Below are 16,400 nucleotides of genomic sequence, written 5' to 3'. Positions count from 1 at the left end.
AGTTTACAGAATCTCCTTGTTAGCCTTATTTTTCCCCATTTAACTTTTCCTATTTCATCTTCCAAGTCCGCTAAAATTAAACAACGGACTCATCCCTGCACAACCTCTTTTGTAGTCCAAAATCTCTTTTCTATCTTCCATCTATTTTTCCACCCTAACCCTACCTCTGGTTTCCCTACATATTTCTCCTATTCTTCCTATTATTTTTTTTATATTCCTCTTTCCTTCGTTAGGAAGTCCCTCATTATCTTAAATAAAGAATTAATGTAAAATAAATATATAATTAATATAAAATAAATATTTTTACAATAAAGCTATACAATTTATAACTAATAAAAAAATAAACATTAGAAAACATTTAAAAAAGATTGTTTGCTCATTAAGCTATAATTAAACGCATCTGAGATTACACCGGTCAGCAGTGTAATATAAGAATGATCTGAAAATTATAAATTCCAAAATTTACAAGGAATTTTGTCACTATACACTGAAAAAAATCCGCAATAAATATTAATATATCAAATCTGAACTCGATTTCTTTGTTAGAAATATAAATTTGTGATGTTTAATAGTAATAAACACGATTGTATAAATTAATTCTTATGAAATTATTTTTATAAAAATATCTTTATATTAAAGCTAATTCTTCGTACAAAATTTATATCAAGAATTTTATATTAATTATTAATAAGAGTACATTTTTACTCAATTTAAATAGATCACTTTACCGTAAACGATATATTTTGTGTAAATATAAAATTTGTTTATGATAAAGAGAGTTAAAGTTATTAATATTTACATAGAATTGCTTATAAACAAACATTCAATGGAAATTTTCAGTTATTTTGTGTAACAAAAATATAATTTCTTATAAATGCAACATTATATTTAAGATTAATACGTAATTGATGTACATATTCATAAAAATAGACATATTAATAGTTAATATACTCTTCGTTGGTGGCATAGCTCCCCGATTCGCGATTGCATAAATACAAATAAGAAAATTAAAGTTCTTCAAAGATTAATACTGGTGTACATTTCTAAGTAAGTTATGTATTTTTATAATAAATCTGTATTGCGATATACGTTATTTTCGTACCGACAAAGGAGTATGTAGAAAAATGAGCAAAAATGGAACTATTAATAAATGATTTTATTTGATTTTTCTTATCGAGACAATTCTAACGATAATAGGAGTTAAATCGATGATTATGACATTCAAAATGATCACCGAAGTTAAGTAGTCCAAGATGATCAGACTGGTTGGACATCGCTCTGCAGCTCATGTGATTGCGAATAATTTGATTTTACTTTTATCTTTTATTTTATTTTTATTTTGATCAATTATTTCAGCCACCTCATCGATTGATAACTCTGATGAAGTCTCGTCCTGTACTTGAACGAACTCCTTGTTTACTAATTCCTCACCGATTTTCTCTTCATCAATCTCCACCACCGGAAGTTGAATAACGTCTACAAAATAATTATCTAAAGCGGTCCCTGGAATCTTAATCTTGTTTAAATGATGTCCATATGGAAGAAATCAAACAAAACTAGCTAAATAGGCGAAAATTCCATTGCGTGACGTATAGTTCTGCGTCACTAACTACTTTAGAGTACCTAACTTTGTTGGCAATTTTGACTGTCATAACCACCAATTTGATCCTTATTATAGCATATCGTTAAAATTGTTTCGTTAAAATCGAATAAAACATTCACAGTTTTATTTCTCGACATACTCCTGTAATAACATTTGATGATTCTCCATATACGATATATTAATTATAAGAAAATATTAGAATTTGATACAAAAAATTCTTAAATTTACAGTAAAGCTGATATTAAAATTAATGTAGACTTTTCGGTGTATAATATGAGTTATAGTCTTTATATTTTTAACTTTGATTTATTTGCTTGTATTGATTTAAATTAAAAAAGGAATATTTTTTGTCAGTTTAAATTGTTTATAAAGAACTTTTTGTTTTTGTGAAATAAAGATTTAGAAATAAAAAAAATAAATATATTGTTATCATATTCTAAATAATTGTTTTGTTCAACAGCAATATTATTTGAAAATAATTTTATTTAGATAAAATCATATAATTTTTTAAATAAAAATTAGGTTATATTGTCATAGTACGAACTTAGTGTTAAAATAAAACGTACTGTATGTAAAATCACATATGAAATATTATTTCAGTACAGATCTTATGGCTATAACCGTATGACCCATCTGCTATTTAAATTTATTGTACACAAATCCTGTTTTTGAATTTAATACATATAATTTTATTTTTTATCTAGATAAATTTAAATAATCTTTATCTTTAAGATATATTTAATGTAATTTATCTTATCTTTATGTAAATAATTTTAAATTATTTAAGCACAACATTGAATATACTATAATTATATTATTTAAGATTCTGAGTAATCAACTGAGAACTTGTTGATGTAATAGGTATCGCGGAAAAAATTAGAACTAATAAGCGTGAAATGTGTCATGTTGACGATGAAATTTTGTCTTGCATATCATTTCATTGCATGTACTTTATTGTGAAAATGCGGCTTGTCTCGTGTTTATTAAATTTGTAAAATTAGACCTCAAGTAAAATTATCTTTGAATTTTATACATAAAAACATTTTTCACTTCTTTCAACAACTTTCCGTGTATTTTCCTCTCTGAATAGACTTTATTTCACGTGCATTTTATTACTATTTATTGACTGTCAAGTGGGAAAAGGAGAGTTGAGGCCCATTTGTACAAGTGTTTTAAAGGAATCTCATTATTTTTTGTTTTATCCAAATTCTCTTTATTTACAAATGGTACGCAAGAAACTTTTTTGTAATTTTTTGCTTATGACGTCACAAGTTCAATGTGGCCGCAACGATACTCAAGAATCATAAATTATATAAATATGAAATTATTTTATATCTTATATATATTATATAAATTTAATAAGTACTGTATATGAATTATAATTATACTATGTAAATTAATTTTTTCAGGCTCTTTATCATGGCCGATTTATATATAGTGGATTTACGATGCCGTTTTATAAGCGCATGTTGAATAAAAAGTTAGTAATGAAGGATATAGAATCCATCGATCCAGAATTCTACAAATCCCTCGTTTGGATAAAAGAAAATAACATCGATGAATGTGGCCTAGAATTATATTATAGTGTAGATTTTGAAATTCTTGGTCAGGTGATACATCACGAATTGAAAGAAGGTGGTGACAAAGTTAGAGTAGGTGAAGACAATAAGGAAGAATACATCAGGTATGTTTTTTTTGTAATAAAAATGATTGTAATTTAAAAATTTATATAAAAAAGAAAATTACATACGCAGAGAACATTCTAATTTTGAAAACATCTTTATTTTTGAAATGTTAACTATTGAAATGAGATTATGTAGCCTTAAACAGACATAACTTGTTTACATAGAAAAATTTTGTGTAATTCAAGAAAAATATATTCACTATTCAATAACTTTTTTGTGAGTTAAGAGAAAAACATATAAAATGGAAAATGGCCAGGATTGTTAGGTCAAAGAAAATCAGGGAAGTTGAGAATTTAAAAATAATCGAGGAAAATTGGAAAAATAAAAAAGTTATTAATCTAACAAGGAATGGTTTCGAAGTGTCCCCCTATGATTTTGACGAGCCTTTAATATGTTGTAGTACAGATAAAAATAAGGGACATATTTTTTTATATGTGCCTGTTTTTACTTTTCGGGGGTGAACACCTTTTTGAAGATTTTTTTTTGGCATACATCGTCTGAACTATAAGAAATAGAGAAAAATGTTTTAATTAAAAGTTAAATGACTTGAAAAGTATTTTATAACAGCAATAAAAAAATTTTTTTTGCCACTTATTTTTACCTATTTTTTTCAACATTTTTATTTTTATTTATAAGCAAAATAAAGCTTATTATATTATGATTTGAATGGTATATGATAAAGTCATGTTGCGATATTTCTATTTTATAATAATAATTAAAAACCAACGCATGCATCTGCCCGTGTAGTATGGAAGTCTTCCATCGATTTTGACGTTGGAAATCTTTAATATGTTATATTATAGATAAAATATGGGACATGTATTTTTTTATACGTGCCCGACCTCACTTTTAGGGGGTGAAACGCCTCTTTGATGAAAATCGGTTTTCTTCTTTAGCCTATACCGTCAAAACTACAAAGGATAGAAAAAAATGTTCTGATTGTTTTCTTTTTGTAAATTTTTGTGAGGTCACTCGCATTTTATGCTTCTATTAAAGAGTACACGTGATAGTTTTCAATCATAATTTTAAAGAGTACAATGAGATAGTTTTCAATCATAATTTTACTTAGTTTCAACCTTTTAGTGCGTGATTGAAAAGTGAAATAGCAATAACAAATGGTGAAATTATGTAATTTTGGCAAATATGTGAACAAAGTTATGACAAATGTAGGGCAATTTTTAAAAAATTATAACTTTCAAAAATCATAGAAAACTGATTTAAAAATTAAAGTTCAAGGATCATATTTTTATAAAAAAAGTTCTGTTGGTTCGGATTTATAATATAATATTAATTTTACAACATGAATAATGCTTATTTTTATGATATAAAATTAGAGGATGATATGGGGTTTTCAATAAATGTAACTTTAGTTCTGTCAGTTTAATGAATTTTAATACGCAGTTAGTATTAAAAAGTAAATATTACATGTATATATATATTTTACATTATAATATATGTATATATACAGGGTGTCAGGAAAAGTTCGCCTGTAGTATCGTGGGTTGATAGAACAAGCCAAACTGAATAGAAAAGTCTACCATTTTTCAAAATTCGCAATATTTATTTATTTTATTTAATCCATTTGCCTTGCGGCTTAGGATGGCTTTCGGTTACATTCTTTTTAGTATACATTTACATATAGTTCTTAAAACTTAACACTTAAATCTTATTTTAATACTTCTTTCTATCAGTTAAATTGCCTTGGTTTATCTTACACAAATATCAGTCTTCATATTATACTCACAAGGGGAGGATCAGGTGAATCACCCTGGGATTTCGATCCCAATTTTTTTAGTTACTCTGGATACGAACCAAAAGTTTACGTCTCCCGGCGTTTGATCGAATAGGCCTTAGTTTCGAAATAATAAATTTGTGAAAATTGGACATACCACGGCGCGCCACATGAGCTTTCCTGGTAACTGTTTTCCCAATCAGTGCAGTCGGCTCCGTGCGTTAGGTGCTTGCTTCACAATCGTAAAATTCGGGTTCGCTCCCGGATGTGTGCAATACTTTTTTTTTTTAATAAGTATTTATCTTGATGATATTGATATAGTATGCAAATTTCTAAAATAGAAAATTTAATTTAATATTACTTTTTAAACATTAATTTAAATTTAATTTGAATTCAAGTAATAATATTTGAAATAATAAATAGGTAATAATAATAATAATATATAAGTTATTTGAAATGGATAACATATAAAGACAACGTATCTAAATTTTCAAATTGTTTACTTTAAAATTTAATTGGAAATAATATTAACAATATTTTAAAATTCTAGTTTTTAAAATAATTAATCATAGAAGAAAAATACCAGTGTTAAATTTAAATAATTTGTAAATTTAGATACGTTGCCTTTATATGTTATCCATTTCAAATAACTTTTATATTATTATTATTACTACCTATTTATTATTTCAAATATTATTACTTGAATTCAAATTCCCTTCAAATTAAATTTAAATTAGTGTTCAGAAAGTGATATTAAATTAAATTTTCTATTTTGAATTTGCATACTATATCAATATCATCAAGATAAATAAATACACTTATAAAAAAAAAAAAAAAAAAAAAAATGCACATATCCGGGAGCGAACCCGGATCTTACGATTGTGAAGCAAGCACCTAAAGCACGGAGCCGACTGCACTGGTTGGGAAAACAGTTACCAGGAAAGCTCATGTGTCGCGCCACGGTATATCCAATTTTCACAAATTTATTATTTCGAAACTAAGGTCTATTCGATCAAACGCCGGGAGACGTAAACTTTTTGTTCGTCTCCAGAGTAACTAAAAAAATTGGGATCGAAATCTCAGGGTGACTCACCTGATCCTCCCCTTGTCAGTTCATACTTAAACTTAAGATTAGAATTAAAATCAAAATCTTAATCAAAATTATCTCTAAATTAGATTAAATTTAAAAAAAACAAAATTACAAAAACAAAATTACAACATCGGAATTAGACTTAAAATTGACTTTGTCGTTGAAATTGACTCCATAGTTACTGTTGCAAGCATTGTCTTTGGTGTAGTTTAACTTTTACTTTTTTCTTCTTGCTGTTTTCTCTCTCTTCTTTCTCCTTTCTGGTTGTCTCCATCCTCACTTTTTCTATCCTTTTCATCGTTTGTAGCCCCTTTCCTTCTTCTCCTATGAGATACCTGTCTTTCTTCTTCATCCTCCCCTCGGTATTTTGGCCTTTCTTCTGGTATAATCGCTTTGTAATTAATGTTATATCTGGATTCGTTTATCCTTGTCTTTTTCTACTTTCTCTAGTTTTTAATACTTTCAGGATGTTCTCTGTTGTTTCCTCGTGTCCTGCCTCTCTTTTTCTTCTTAATTGTTCCCTGTTTATTCCTGCCTCCTCTAACATGTTTTTCCTCTTTCTTTCCCATCTTCCTTCTTTCGCTTCTGGCAGTCTTTTTTCCAGATCCCTTATGCATTCCTTTACTATTTTCTTCTTTGATTGTCTTGCTTTTTCTTCATATCTGTGTACTCTTTTGATCGCCTGTATTCTGATCTCTTCCATTTTTGTCTTCTCCAGCAGTATATAGTTCTATGTTTCGACTTAATATCCATTTCGCGTATTTCCTTTTTATTCCGTCTAGTGTTTTTTCGTCTCTCCAGCCCTACACTTCTACCTCATATAGGGCCACGCTTCCTACTAGTGCTTCAAACATTTTTATTTTTCTTCTATAGTCTTTTTTAAATATTCTTTCTCCTATGCTCTATGTCCTTTTTATCGCTATTGTTGCTTTTCGCAGTCTTTCCCTTGTTTCTCCGCGCCTCCGTTTTTTTGCAGCATGTAGCCAAGATATCTTATCTCTTCGACTTCCTTTATATTTTCTTCTTCCTCTTCCGTTTTCGAAAACCAGTACTTTCGATTTATCTGAGCTTAAGCTCAACTTCTTTTTCTCTAAGTATTTTCTGAATTTCTTCATCATCTCCTTTAGTTCCGCTTGTCTCTCTGCTAACAAAACGATGTCGTCTACATATGTTTTAGTCCAGATTTTTTCTTTGCCTACTCCGACTCCTCCAACCTGCCCTTTTTCCATCTTTTCTTCTAGATCTTTTATGCATATATTGAATAGGGTTGGGCTTAATGAACATCCTTGCCTGAGTCCTTCTGTCCAAAATTCTTGTGATTCCTCTTCTCCTATTTTTATTACGTTACGAGTCTCTATATATTTATGTGATCCTCCGTCTCAAGTTTGTTTCTATTTCCATCTTCTCCATCATCTCTATCAGTAGTTTTCTGTTCACCTTGTCGAAGGCTGCTTTTAAATCCACAAAAAATGCAAATATTTTTTTCTTTCTTACTTAGTTCTCTGTTTACTATGTAGTTCACCGTGTAGACTGCATCCATGGCTTCTGTTCCCTTCCTGAAGCCGAACTGTGTCTCTCAGCTTATCTTCTGTTTTCTCTTCTAGCTTTTTGTTCAAAATACTTGCATTTTATACGCTGAATCCATTAGCGTTATCCCTCTGTAATTCTTTATTTCGTTTCTCTCTCCTCTTTTGTGTATTGGGCTATTTACGCCTTTGTTCCAATCTTCTGGTAGTCATCCTTCTTTCCATATTTTATTTATCAATTTTCAGAATTCTTCTCCTATTTTATGTGACATATGTATCCACGCTTCGTTCTCTACTCCATCTTCTCCTGAAGCTTTTGCTTTTTTTAACTTTCTCAATATTTCTTTAAGTTCTCTAGTTCTTTAAGTTTTTTTTTTCTCTATGTCTTCTCTATGTTTTCTGGTTTTTCTTCTCTCGTTATGTCTGTTCCCTTTTCTTGTTTACCTTTTTCTAATTCTATTTTTCTCTGTGTTCCCCGGAGTAATCCAATGAAGTACTCTCTCAATTTGTCCATCTTTATATCGTCGCTTATCCTCTCCTTTCTTTTCTTTCCATATTTATTAATGTATTTCCACGCCTCTTTCTCACTCTTTAATTTTTCGTATTTCCTCTTTTTCTGCTCTTTGCATCATTTTTTGTATTTCTTTTTCCTTGCTATATAATCTTCCCTGTCAATTCTTCCCTTCTTTAGATTTCTCAGAGTTTTTCTTAATTCCCTTTTCTTATCCTTCCATTCTTTATTGTACCACTCTCTTTTTCCTATTTTCTACAGCGTAATCTTCTTTTTCTGCTTTTTTATGGATTACTTTACCTCTTATCTTCCTCCGTATATCTTCCGTTTCGTTTTGTGTGCTCGCCCAGTCTTTGCAATTTTCTCTGTAGTTTTCTATTCCTTCTTCTGACCAGACACTTCTCTATTTTCTTTGTCTTGTTTCCGCCTTTTTCCTTCTTTGTTTGTGCTTCTATTATCTCCGCTTCTAATGAAATATGATCTGACTCTGTTCTGTCTCCTTCTTTCATCGATTTTACCTCTCCTATCGCTCTATCACTTCCTATTATATAGTCTATGATCGACATGCCTGACCCTCCTATGTATGTCCATCCTCCTTCCTCATCGATACTTCCATTTAAGATTGTCCAGCCTCTTTCTTCTACTTTGTTTAGTAGTATCCTTCCTTCTCTATTACTCACTTTGTCTATGGACCGTCTGATTTCACTTCTCTCTTTTCCTTTTTCTTCTATCGGGCCTCCTTTGTTACCTGTTCTTGCGTTGAAATCTCCTATCAGTAAGTAGTTTTCTTCTTCCTCTGGTATCTGCTCCGTTAGGGTTTCTACCGTTTCTTCTATCTTTTGGCTATAAAGCGTAACGATCCTCCAACCATTTCCGTTGTATTTCAGCTTAGCTTCTGCCGTTTCTCCGTTTATCTCTTTGATTTCCACTTGTTCTAGACTTTTTCTTACTGCCTTTACGATCCCGCCTTTTGCTCTTCCTTTTATATGTTCCCTTTTTGCCGGTATGCATTTCTAAATGTATTCCTTTGAGACCTTGTTTTCTATCTTCTTCCATCCTTTCTCATCTATCCACGTTTCTGTTAGACCTATTTTATCAAATTCTTCTAAGTATTTCCATGCCTCCTCACACTTGTTAGCTAGTCCCGCCACATTCCAAAAGCAAATTTTTAATCCCCCTTCCTTCCCTTTTCCATCCTCGCCGCTTGTATCTCATTCTTCTCCTCCTCTTCTTTTCTCTAGTTTCTTCTCTTGTGTTCTATCGATACCATCTGTTTCTAATCTTTCCGAATCCTACCTTGACCTAGTTTCCTTTTTCTCTTTCTTCCGTTGCTTTCTCCTTCAGTTGGTTTTGCATTTCCCTTTCCAGCCTCGTTAGATCGTTGTCTATACAGATTCCTGCTCTTAGCTCTTTTTTTTTTAGACCATTATCTCTCTCTTTTGCTCCCAGGTTCCTATTTCTGCCACTACTGTACACTTATCTCCTCTGGTTTGCACTTTGTATGCTTTGATTATGTCCACCTCTATTTTCAGGTTCTTCTTTATGAACTCCTTTGCCTCTTGTTCAATTTTATTTTCTTCCCATTTGTTTACCCCTCTCATTATTATATTGTTTTTCCGTTTTTCTCTATCTTTTTTCTCTTTTTCCCATTCCAGGTTCTCTATTCTCCTCTCTATTCTCCAGATTCTTCTTCTCTTCCTTTTATTCTTCTTTTTCTTTCCTTTTTTCTTGTCTGTTTTTCTTTTTCCCATTCTTTTCTTATCTGATCGAGTTGTTCCATCATCTTTTCCACCTTTTGACTAATATTTTGCTCGATCTCTTTTCCTATCTTTTTCGGTGCAATTATTATTGTCTCTTCTCCTCCTGCTACGTACTTCTCTATGCTGTTGTATTCCCCTTTCGCCTTACCTCCTGCCGGCCTTCCCGGCAGCGCCATCTATTTCTTCTCTCTGTGATCTCTTCGTTCTTGCTTATTTCACCTTGCTCTCTTCTCACAATTTTCTAACCTAAACTTTCGTTCAGATTTTGGATCCTTCTGTGTTTCAATCCTTCCTGTCTTTTTGTTCCCTTTATTACCTCGGCTTTTCTCCTTCACTATCTTCCTTCTTCTCCCGCTTTTTCCTTTTCTTCGCTCTGCAGTTGCACTAATCTGCTATTTTATTTTCACCCGTTAGATACTCGTTTTCATTGTAACGCTATCCAATTGGAAGACTCAAAATTCGCAATATTTACCGAGATAAAAATGAGTGAAGTCGGCGAATGAGTGTGTACTTTCCCTATTCACCGCACGCGGGACCCAGCCCGTCGATCGCCAAGCCAAAGGCAGCGCGGTGAAGAGGGAGAAGCAGCAATAGATTCCCGTTCTGAACTGCTCGTTCCCTCGCCACGCCGTTTGTTCCTAGCTAGGCGACCACTAGGCTGTCTCCGCGCGCGCTGGGTAGGGAAAGTATGCGCTCATTCGTCAACTTTGCTAATTTTTATCTTGGTAATTTTTGCGAAATTTAAAAAATGGTAAAGGACTTTTCTTCTCACAATCAGTTTAACTTACTCTATCAACCCACAAGAGCATAAGTGAACTTTTTCAGACATCCTGTATTTAAATATTTATATGCTTTAAGAACTTTACGTAAATATTTAAATATTCAGAATTGCAAATTCAAGAATAATAAAATTTTGTTTGAGACTTTTTAATTATTTTTAATTATAATTTTTTAAAATTATAATTAAATATTTTTACAATACGAGAATAGAATGCATATGTCAGTCACAGCGATTTTTGGGGCCAAATAATTTTTAATTTTCTTACCATTTCCAATTCAAACTCCGCATATTGGTTGAACTTGAAACACAATCATGAAGCCGAAATAGTAATATGAATGCTTTTAGAAGCGTATATAATATCCCTCTTCCCCGGAAAAAACAGTAAAGTATTTTATAATTATATATGCATTAATATTATTATTTGGGTTTTATGACTGTGTTTCAAGTTTGACGAATATGCGGCGTACAGTTTGAGTTGAAAATTGTAAAAATTAAAAATTATTATTTGTCAAAAGCCACTGTGACTGACATAGGCCTTCTTGTGTTTTAATTTCGTCAGTTTGATATACCTTATTATTGTTTAAATATTTTTAATTATAATGTCAAATATTCATATAGTTTACGCACTTTTTATGTGAATATTTATAATTAAACATGTATAATTAAAAAACGAAGTTTAATCGCAACATTGTTATTTTTGACTTTTGTCTTATTTTATCATCTAAAATCACTCAAATTTTTTCTCATCTATTGCTGAATACTCTATATAAAAAAACAATAATTGTTAAATAGAATATTAATTGAATCTGACACTAATGTTTTTCTCTATAAACATACTTGTGAGAAATCAGTTTTTATTAATGAATGTTCGACAGATTGATGACGGAGTGGAGAATGACGAGAGGTATAGAAGAGCAAACGAAGGCATTTTTGGAAGGTTTCAATTCGGTCGTACCGCTCGAATGGCTCAAGTATTTCGATGAACGTGAATTGGAACTTATGCTTTGTGGTATGCAAGAGATAGACGTTGAAGATTGGCAGCGCAATACTATATATAGACACTATACTCGTAGTAGCAAACAGATCCTATGGTTTTGGCAGGTATGATATTTTTAATATTATTGTATCGAGCTAGTGAATTCGGTTGGACACACTAGTGCGCATTAGTGCACATTAAAACCGTGATACACAAATCGACGCAAAGATGTGATTAATATATAAATATATAAAACGTTAAACTGCAAAATCTTCAATATACTTTATTGTGCTGTTTAATAAAATATATAATTTTATCATTCAAAATATTTGCATTTTATTTTTACACTTAGATTAGATCAATGTACAATGGCTTTAATGTACCAGTGCGCATTAGTCCAATCAAATTCGATATTAATGTTCTTTCTTTCTAGGAAATTTGAGGGAAAAACCTTTTTCCAAATTTTGTTCTTTTAAAATACTATCTGTATTATGCTCTACATTAGTGGGTTTACGATTTTCACATTTAAAAGCTCTAATAAGTAATCAATAATCAATAAATCTTCCGCTGTTATTATAATGTATTTTTCCACATTTTTCGGAAAAATTGGATTTTTTCCTTAATTTTATTTTTCTGGAATATTAAGAATATTAATATTTTATTATAATTGTTTTTTCGTTTTTTTTTTTTTATAAAAAAAGTACCTTTTTCTTTGATTTTTTTTTTTGAAAATTAAGAACACTAATCAAACTTATCGCAATTATATTTCATGTCATGTATCAAATATACGTTTGTATTTTAGTTTGTGACAAGAACGGATAGCGAAAAGAGAGCTAGATTACTGCAATTTGTAACGGGTACTTGCCGTGTACCTGTAGGTGGATTTGCTGAATTGATGGGTAAGTTACAGAGAAACACTTTTTATTGAGAATATGTTATAATGGGTCGCTTATATTTCCACTTTAGAAATATATAAATTTAATTAAATAAGTTATTGAAAATTGTAGGTAGATTTTTAACTAAAAATGAATCCATTAATATTTTTAATTAATTTATAAATTATACTATTATAATAGTAAATTATAATAAATTATATTATTATTAAAAATTATATTTAAATCTATTTTAAATTAATATTTAATAACGAAATGTAGAGGACAAGTTCGCTTATTTACAAACGTAATTAGAACGTAATTACACAACTATATTTTAACGACTATAATTCTATAATTTAACGATTATATACGAGCATGTAATAAATTACAGATGTTATCTTAATATATTCATTTATTCGAGCGAAATTCTTAATATATAAAAATGTACATTTCGACTACACAGAGTCTTGCTTAGCATCTTACAATATTTTAGAGAACCATGGTAAAAAAAAAACCGAATCTGTTAAGTACAATGTAAATCTCATTAGCGCAGAAGCAATAATGAGTTGTCAAAGTGATAAAATTCTTCCGCATGGTCAAGATTAAAAGTCTGATATGTATTCCTCGTTCTTAATATTTACTAATTTAAATATTTTTAACCATGAATTGGTAATTAAACAGATTTGATATTTTGTGACATTTGAGAGTAGGGGAAGATGGAAGAAGACGAGGTAGTTAAGGTTTGATAATGAAAAGAGAGCTAGATTTTCATAATCAACGAATTATCTTTAGTTCTTAAATATTCTTAGATATCAATCTTTCAATATAACTCTGGTTAAATAAATCTTCAAAAAATTATAAACTTTATTTAAAATTATAAACTTTATTTAAAATTATAAACTTTATTTTAAAAAATTTTTTAAAGGCATTTTTCCTCATCTCATAGGTAAGGTAAGATAAAGTATCCCAGCAGGCAAAGATGGAGTACTTAAAAACAAATACAAAATAGAAACTGTTTTCTATCAGGCGGTTAGCGTATAGCAGTTTTTATAATATTCAATATTTTGTAATAATTGTTTTTTTTTGTAATATAACTTAAGAAAATTTTATATTGGGTATGTCTTGAATTATCCTCTTGAGCAATATCCTTGTTAAATGTTTAATGGACAATAAGGACGAATTGTGTTCTATGCGTTTCATGCACAATTCAGAACGGATCCATTGTGTCGAATGTCTTAAATCCACATGTACAGTCGAAGGATTTAACGTTTTTTTCTTGACTTATACATCATATCTTTCTCTCTTGATTGTGTTGTTCTCATGAAGTAGGATAAGGAGACCGAACTTTGGGTAGCAAAAGTGGACCCGAATTCGTCGTAAAAATGAGTTCGGTATTTAGTCACTCGCGTTGCATGATCGTTAGTACTACCGTTTCTATTGATTAATAGTCCTTAGAACCCGTGGTAGGAGTATCCATCATGCTTAGAACCAATAGAAATGGTAGTATTAACGATCATGCGACGCGAGTGACCAAATACCAAACTCATTTTTACGACGAAATTCGGGTCCACTTTTGCTACTCTCTGAGCATAAAATTCGGTCTCCTTATCCTACTTCATGGTTGTTCTGCAAACTATAGCAATTTATTTCCTTAGCAGACACGCTTTCTTTTTAAGCCGTTTGTTAATCGAAACACGGAGTGATATTAAAGTTATCATAGATGAGATTATTAGACATAAGTCTATTCAAGTGACACTCGATTATCCATATCGCTAATTGGCTATCTGAAGAGAAAAATTGCTCTGCGAATAGCTGTGATCAATTGTCAGATATAATATACATAATCTCGTTGCGTACAGTTGCTTTACTTTCCTCTACTTCATTTTGCCCTTTTTCGTCTAATTAAAATGATGTCAATTTACCAAACACTGTTTACAAAAGTAGAAAGTAACATTCTTACCTTACAGCCTATTAAATTTTATATCAGAAACACATACATTCACAGGGGAACCACTATAACATAATACAAATGAAAAAATGAGATAAAATCATAAGCAAAATCATAAAAAATATAAATTATGATTTAACTCAGTAACGCAGCTGTCTACTTTGCTAACTCGTGGGTAACTTACAACGACTGAGGGACTATATCTAACGCGTATGCTCGATTGTGCATTTTTGCATTTGAATCGCAAGATATCCCATTTTACCCCGCTATCCTGTCTTGCTCCGACCTTCCTCTATAACAACAATATGGAGTTTCTGCTGAATTATTATTACTTTTGTGTTACAGGAAGCAACGGGCCACAAAGATTTTGTATAGAGAAATTTGGAAAGGATACCTGGTTACCAAGATCACATACCTGTTTCAATAGATTAGATTTACCACCTTATAAAAGTTACGACCAATTAGTAGAGAAGCTGAATTATGCAATTGAAGAAACGGAAGGCTTTGGCCAAGAATAATTGTGAATATATTAATTAATGATTAATGTGGTAGGTACGCTACATTCTGTGTATGATTAGTGGATGCGAACAAAATTTAACGTAGTAGTATCGTAAACCGACGACAAATGATTATTCCATGCTACATTCAAAATCTGTTTGGAGAAAATCTGTTTGGAGCAGTTATAGTAATAAATTGTAAAAGTTGCAAATAATTGAAGATGTGTATAGACATATTGTTCCAAAATATTTGTATGAAATGTCGTAAATTATATGCAAATGTAATAATATTATTCTATTATAATTTATTTCAACATATTTCGTATTTTATCGACATTTTTAACTTAACCTTAAGCATTAAATAGAACGTTAATAGAACATGAAGTTTATAATAAAACTAACAATAATATAAATATGTGTTAGAAACTAAATAAAATATACAATTTAATATTTCTTCATAACATACAGAATTTCTAATTTTTATTGCTTTAGGCAAATATCTCGAAAAAAATAGAAGCTATAAAAAATGGTTTAAGGGAATAAACATACACACACACACACACACACACACACACACACACACACACACACACACATACATATATACAGGGTGTCTGGAAACTAGGGAACCTACCGCTTTGAGAATATAAAGGAGATGAAAAGGGACAAAAAAGTCTTATACCATTTTGTGATATTCGCTATAATTATTGATTTATAAAATAAAACGTCTAAGCCAATGTGTGGTGACACCGCGCCATCGCACCTAGCTCGTAGGCAACGGCGCGCGGCGGGACAGGTAACGCGTCGTTGTTCGAATTTGTACGGCGCGATGATCTGAATTCGCCGCAGCGCGTGTACATACGACAAAAGTCAAATGTGTTATTTATCAAATGTGTAAGAAGACGCTTTAACTAAAATAACACATTTGTTTTTTGCAGTGTATGTACATGCGGTGTGACGAATTCAGACTGTCGCGCCGTGCAAATTCAAACAACGATGCGTTACCTGTCCCACCGGGGCTCTTGCCTACAAGCTAGGCGCGATGGCGCGCCGTCACCGCACATTGGCTCATACGTTTTATTTTATAAATCAATAATTATAACGAATATCGCAAAATGGTATAAGACTTTTTTGTCCTTTTTCATCTCCTCTACGTTGTCAAAGCGGTAAGTTTCCTAGTTCCCGGACACCCTGTATATATACACAGGGTATTTTTTAAAAAGCGCCCACTAATTATATAGTGTTATTCCTTGTTAAAAACTGAGTCGAAAAGTCCTGAACCATTTTTTTCTATGATGTTGAATAAAGCAGTAATTTTTGAATAAAGCTAATCCAATCAGCGCCGTCCTTTAAACAGACATACGGTAGTATGTCATACGAAGTAGAGACAACTGACAATATAGCGGCGAGCGCTCA

The 16,400-nt window shown here is 31.0% G+C and overlaps 1 protein-coding gene across 2 annotated transcripts in view; it reads left to right on the top strand.

Moving 5' to 3' along the window:
- Positions 1–15,440, top strand: part of LOC105194006 (E3 ubiquitin-protein ligase Su(dx)) — a 108,338-nt gene extending 92,898 nt beyond the window's left edge. The window contains exons 9-12 of one of the 2 annotated variants that reach the window (XM_039448292.1): positions 3,013–3,287; positions 11,564–11,789; positions 12,467–12,563; positions 14,833–15,440. In XM_039448292.1, coding sequence (XP_039304226.1) covers positions 3,013–3,287; positions 11,564–11,789; positions 12,467–12,563; positions 14,833–15,005 — 771 coding nt within the window. In that variant the 3' untranslated portion in view covers positions 15,006–15,440. The remainder of the gene's footprint in view (positions 1–3,012; positions 3,288–11,563; positions 11,790–12,466; positions 12,564–14,832) is intronic. The other variant, XM_039448291.1, reaches the window with a different exon arrangement.
- Positions 15,441–16,400: the final 960 nt, after the last annotated feature.

The sequence above is a fragment of the Solenopsis invicta genome, chromosome 4 (assembly GCF_016802725.1).
Source record: "Solenopsis invicta isolate M01_SB chromosome 4, UNIL_Sinv_3.0, whole genome shotgun sequence".
Lineage (NCBI taxonomy): Eukaryota > Metazoa > Arthropoda > Insecta > Hymenoptera > Formicidae > Solenopsis > Solenopsis invicta.
The sequence above is the reverse complement of the archived record's forward strand: the minus strand, read 5'-3'. Positions and strand labels throughout refer to the sequence as shown.